We start from the raw sequence: 6,000 nt of genomic DNA on the forward strand, positions 1-6,000 counted from the left end.
TATTACAGTAACCGGTACTAAATAAAGCAGAAAAACATCAAAAGGGCAGAGGAGAAGTGCCAAAACTCGTAACTTCTCAAGTGCGCGTGGCCTTCACTCCCCAATCACTTGGAAGTTGGAACTAACGACCAATCCTCAGTCCTCAGGTTGTGTAACTGTTGTTCGTATAAATCGGACTGTGGTTTTTACCTTCAGGCTCCCGTACCGGCTCCCATCAACGTGGCTCCATTATGCCCTCCACACGCATATAAGTGACGCGTGTATGCGCGTCGCCTTCTCTCCTCTTTCTTTTTCCTTTCCTCATTGTTTCCCCTCTCTGTATCTCTCTCTCTCTCTAACATAGCTGAAGTGACCCCATCAGTGAAACAAAAACCATTAGCTTTTCTCTCGAAAAATCCCAATAGATCGCTGGGCTCCGGCATGGCACTTCGCCGGAAACTCAAACTCCGGCCACTCCAGACTCCTTTCTCTGGCTAAATGCTACGACAAAGCTACAACTTCAGCATCTCTATCCGACTCCGTAAGAATGACAACGACGACGACGACGACGACGAAGACTCTACTACTGGATTAAAAAAAGAACCTTTGAAAGTTCGGAATCCCCTAACAAGACCCCAGCTTTTGCCTTCCTTTTCATTTGGGTCCTCGCAATGGCGGCTACGAACACTTCGGCACCACCGCCAGTGGACTCAACCGCCGCCGCCCCCTCCTTAGTCTCAACAGACGAGCTGACGGCGAAGTCCGTACACAAGAGGTACGAAGGGTTAGTGATGGTTCGTACCAAGGCCATAAAGGGGAAAGGAGCGTGGTACTGGGCGCACCTGGAGCCCATGCTGGTTCATAATAGTGACACGGGCCTTCCCAAAGCGGTCAAGCTCAGGTGCTCCCTCTGTGACGCTGTCTTCTCGGCCTCTAACCCGTCCCGCACCGCCTCAGAGCACCTCAAGCGCGGGACCTGCCCCAATTTCAACTCTGTCGCCAAACCCATTTCCTCTATCTCACCTTCTTCTGCTTCCCTTGCTTCCCCGGCTCCTTCTCTGCAACCCAACAATCGTAAGCGTAGCTCGTCTTCTGCTTCAGCTGGTGGTGGTGGGGGCGGCTCGGGTTCTTCGTACCAGGTACCACCGCTGGCGATAGTGGATCCGTCGAGGTTCGAGCTGGCGTACTCGCAGGCGGTGTCGGCGACGGCGGGGTCCTTGCTGCCACAGCAGCCGCATTTGATGCTCTCTGGTGGGAAAGAAGATTGGGGAGCTCTTGCTATGTTGGAGGACAGTGTGAAGAAGCTCAAGAGTCCGAAAACATCACCTGGGCCGACACTCAGTAAGAGCCAGATTGATTGCGCGCTTGATTTTCTCGCTGACTGGGTCTTTGAGTCTTGTGGGTCGGTCTCTTTTTCGACCTTGGAGCATCCCAAGTTCCGAGCTTTCCTTAATCAAGTTGGGTTGCCGGCTGTCTCTCGTAGAGATTTCACCGGCGCCAGATTGGACGCTAAGTATGAAGAAGCCAAGGCTGAGTCTGAAGCAAGGATTAGAGACGCTATGTTCTTTCAGATCGCCACTGATGGGTGGAAATTCAAGAATTATGGCGTTTCGGGAGAAGAAAGTTTGGTGAACTTAACCGTGAATCTCCCAAATGGGACTAGTTTGTATCGTAAAGCAGTGTTTGTCAGTGGCTCTGTGCCTTCCAAGTACGCAGAGGAGGTCTTGTGGGAGACAGTCAAGGGCATTTGTGGGAATGCTGTGCAGCAGTGTGTAGGAATAGTTGCAGACAAGTTTAAGGCCAAGGCACTGAGGAATTTGGAGACTCAGAATCATTGGATGGTTAATCTTTCTTGTCAGTTTCAGGGGTTCAATAGTTTGATTAAGGACTTCAGCAGGGAGCTTCCATTGTTCAAGACGGTCACTGAGAGTTGTTTCAAGCTCGCTAATTTTGTCAATTACAGGTCTCACATTCGGAATAGCTTTCATAAATATCAGTTGCAGGAGTATGGACACTCAGGGTTGCTAAGACTACCGTTGCGCGAGTGTGAGAGTGTAAACTTTGGGCCTGTATATACATTGGTGGAGGATATACTGAATTCAGCTCGAGCACTACCGTTGGTTTTGCTGGATGAATCGTACAAGATGCTAGCAATGGAGGACCCAGTTGCGAGAGAAGTTGCAGAGATGATTCAGGATGTGGGGTTTTGGAATGATTTGGACGCAGTGCACTCGTTGATTAAATTGATCAAGGACATGGCTCAAGAGATTGAGACGGAAAGGCCATTAGTTGGGCAATGCCTCCCACTCTGGGATAAGCTTAGAGAAAAAGTGAGGGATTGGTGTTCCAAGTTCCACATCGCAGAGGGACCGGTAGAGAAGGTGATTGAAAGGCGTTTCAAGAAGAATTATCACCCAGCTTGGGCTGCTGCTTATATACTCGACCCTCTATATTTGATTAGGGACACTAGTGGAAAGTACCTTCCGCCTTTCAAACGCTTGAATTCTGAGCAGGAAAAGGACGTGGACAAGCTCATAACCCGGCTTGTTTCGAGGGAAGAAGCTCATATTGTGCTAATGGAACTTATGAAATGGAGAACAGAAGGGCTCGATCCAGTCTATGCACGAGCTGTACAGATGATGGAGAGGGACCCCGTTACTGGAAAGATGAGAATTGCCAACCCGCAGAGCAGTAGGCTTGTGTGGGAAACGTATCTTTCTGAGTTTAAGTCGCTAGGGAAAGTTGCAGTTAGGCTAATCTTTCTTCATGCAACTTCTTGTGGATTCAAATGCAATTGGTCTTTCTTGAGATGGGTGTGTGCCCATGGGCACTCAAGGGCGGGTATGGACAGGGCTCAGAAGTTGATATTCATTGCGGCTCATTCGAAACTTGAGAGACGGGATTTTTCAAGTGATGAAGATAAGGATGCCGAGCTGTTCACCTTGGCAAACGGTGAGGATGATGTGCTTAATGATGTTCTTGTCGATACCTCCTCAGTGTAACAATTTTCTTTTCACTTGTTTAGAAATTAAATTTGTAGGATTTATTGAATTCTTTCCACAACTTCTTGCTTTTCTTCGTTTCCATTTTGGTATTTCTTTACTTTACGAGATTTTGGGGGAGTCAGGTGGGAAAGAGTAGAGGTCATGATGGGGGATTGAATTTTGTACTCCTGCTCGGCCTCATGAATCGAGCAACTGTCCACCTTCACCCTAGATAATATTGGAGTTTTCGGGTTTGCAGAAAAGGAAATCTTCTTGTTTGTAAAGATAGAGAATGCTGCAGGAACAAAGTTACCCAACAGGAAGAATGTTGTAAAAAAATTTTTCCTCGAGTAATTCAAAATAAATAATATTTATGAAGGGGAAAGTTTTTTTTATATTTCTCCTTAACTATTACGATTGAATTTCCGTCCTAACCTTTGCTGTGATCAGTATTTAGTGGACTAAATAATGGATGGAAATATTTGTGAACAATAGAGAGGTACTGATGACTTTTATTTTCAGCAATTATATATTAGAGATGATGTGATAAACTTTTTCTTTTTCAGCTTGTATATCAGAGTTGATTCCTTTGTAACATTTTAACTTTAGGACTTCAACAGATACATTTACAGGCTCTAGTTGGTTATATCAAGAGGACATTGGTTACTCCAAACTAACCTCGGTCATTTCCTTCTCAAAGCCTAAGAAGGTGCTTGCTTTATTCTGCATTCACTTCTTATATTACTAATCTTCTCTTTTTCTTGATCAATAAAGTAATTTATCTTAAGAGGCAATCAGATTAGTTGGAGAAAGCTTGTGCGAATGTGCACATTTCTTACCAAAGTTCAATTGAACTTTTGAAACCGATGTAGCCGAACTATTTGCCCCATGTTTTCAGATTCAACAGCTGTGTGGATTCCTAGTAGTTCCATGGTTGGCATGCAAGATCAATCCTCTGTATAACAACACTGTTCATTAGTGCTCTTTTTATAATATAGGAGAATGGTCGAGAGGGTTTTTGCTTGGAAGATCCAATTGTTCTTTTTGCAAGCCTCTTGTGGTCGGTCTCTTAGCTAATCCATGAGTTCCCTCAACAAGTTTAGGTACTTTTTGCTTGAACCTTTACTTATTTATTTCACCTCTAATTTAAAGTAGGTTTTAGCTCATTATCTTGTCTAAATGTCTGCCCGTTGACAATCCACTTCTCCAAAAATAAAAAAATAAAAAATCCATGCACACATTATTAGTTATTTTCCCTTGAAATCTCTATGAAAGGAGAATAAGTTCCTCTCTTTTAGAGAATTTTAACTTTTTCTGTTGCCAAAAAAAAAAATAATAATAATTATTGCCAGTTGAACTGAAGAAGCTGTGCATATGATGGTACTGAGTTTATCTTTTTGGTGGCAGAAGCATTCGACAAAGATATCGTTAATGGCCTGGAGAGGCCACCATAAATGGTTGGTTGTTAGTAGAATAGGTTGGACCATGATTTTTAAAAAAAGAGGAACAGTACTTTGCCAAAAGGATCCGAGAAGTATTTGACTAGAAATTTCGGCAGTGATCAGGCGGCATCTTCTAAAGTCCTGCAGAGAGAGTTTGCTTCCAGCCGGGTATAGTTATGTGGGTCAACTACCTCGGAGGGACCTAAGAGTACACCTTTCTAGCTGGAAGAGCACTTTGTAACTGTTTCCATCTTCAAACATATATCCTGGTTTTTGTGTCTTTGAGAGAGTGAAGCCCCACAATGAAACAAGTGGGAGTCTTTATCCAACATTTGTTTATCATAGAGAGAAATCCGGGATTTTAATATTATTTTTAACCCAATCAAATCAGCTTTGGGTTACTTATCTCTTAAACATTCTAAAGCTCGTGAAGTTCATGCAGAGACTTAAATTGGGTGATGCCCCCCATGATTACAAGAAAGGTCTCGAGAGGTCCCAGAGCAAAGAAGACTTGTCGGCTTGAAGCAACACAGGAGAAGATAGATGCTTGAGATTGATTCCACAACGAACTTTGAATCGATTTTTTCTGGTTTCAAATAACATTGGGATCGTTGAAAACCATATTCAACAGAAACTGGTAGTGCATGCAGTGGATTATCATTATTTTTTAGGATTATGTTTGCAAGCAATCGCATGCAGTTACGCCTATTGTTGGTAGGTGTTTATTGATTATCCAAAAATATGTTGTCGGGATAAGCATGTCCTCTCAAAATATAATAAATTTTCTAAAGCTATTATAGCGCCATTATTTCCAACGAGTGTCCATTGAATGGCTTTAAATGGAGATGTATATGTACTGAAGAATGGAACGCGTATTTACGATCATCATGTTAATTTGCAGGCCAGAGAAAAGATGTACGTACTGCGCTATATATTGGAAGTACTGCAACATTATTGACTACCGTGTTGTACCCTAATGTTTCTGCATGGCATCACAGGCTATAGCTATAGATACAACTTTCTTTATGCCAGAGGAGCATAATAATTATGCAGGTGACTTCACACCAAACGGAAGTGAAATAAAGCGGTTCGATCTGTTGGTGAATCTTTTCTCAAGATAGCAAAATTTCAAAGTTGCTTATTTCCAATTTGTCAAAAAGAAAAATTTAATTCACGTATTCATGATTCAGTTTTCGATCTTTAAATGCCCCCTAGCTAGCTACTGTGAAGTGATCTGAACCCTATATATATGTACACATGATTGATCATCATCTACATATATATTCATCTGCAATATCCATTATAATCTGTTGCATGTAGCATGGCTATATATATAAGTTCTTTATTCTACGTGTGCAACCTGTTTTGAGTGGGGGGAAGAAAAGAAGGGCAGATGGGGAAAAAAATAGATCTTTGAATTGGATTGGCCGGTACTGATCATGCAACGTACAATAGCTTGCCATCAACGTCCGTGCATTTTTCACTCCAGGTAAAGGGGTTGCCCTATTGATCCAGAAGGCCATGATCACTGTTTACTTTGCATCTTTTCGTACGTAGTAAAAGAGTAAAAAGATTTCCCAAAGATACCGGCATAT

The 6,000-nt window shown here is 42.8% G+C and overlaps 1 protein-coding gene across 8 annotated transcripts; it reads left to right on the top strand.

Moving 5' to 3' along the window:
- Positions 1-220: 220 nt before the first annotated feature.
- Positions 221-5,276, top strand: LOC109011035. 8 transcript variants are annotated; one of them, XM_018992086.2, is made up of 4 exons: positions 222-2,931; positions 3,584-3,672; positions 3,962-4,066; positions 4,374-4,458. In XM_018992086.2, the coding sequence occupies exons 1-3, from the start codon at positions 651-653 to the stop codon at positions 4,034-4,036; spliced, it is 2,445 nt and encodes an 814-aa protein (XP_018847631.1). In that variant the 5' UTR covers positions 222-650; the 3' UTR covers positions 4,037-4,066; positions 4,374-4,458. The 8 variants fall into 8 exon arrangements, with proteins under 8 accessions (XP_018847604.1, XP_035543580.1, XP_018847631.1 ...); XM_018992077.2 differs by having other exon boundaries at positions 4,371-4,451; XM_018992059.2 differs by lacking the exon at positions 3,962-4,066 and having other exon boundaries at positions 221-2,931; positions 4,371-5,276.
- Positions 5,277-6,000: the final 724 nt, after the last annotated feature.

This window comes from Juglans regia, chromosome 2 (genome assembly GCF_001411555.2).
Source record: "Juglans regia cultivar Chandler chromosome 2, Walnut 2.0, whole genome shotgun sequence".
NCBI classification, from domain to species: domain Eukaryota; kingdom Viridiplantae; phylum Streptophyta; class Magnoliopsida; order Fagales; family Juglandaceae; genus Juglans; species Juglans regia.

Coding starts and splice junctions, on each gene's coding strand:
- LOC109011035 (XM_018992059.2), top strand. CDS start 651: ATGGCGGCTACGAACACTTCGGCACCACCGCCAGTGGACTCAACCGCC. Junction 2,932..3,583: donor GCTGTTCACCTTGGCAAACG/GTGAGGATGATG, acceptor GGACTTCAACAG/ATACATTTACAGGCTCTAGT. Junction 3,673..4,370: donor CCTTCTCAAAGCCTAAGAAG/GTGCTTGCTTTA, acceptor TTTTGGTGGCAG/AAGCATTCGACAAAGATATC.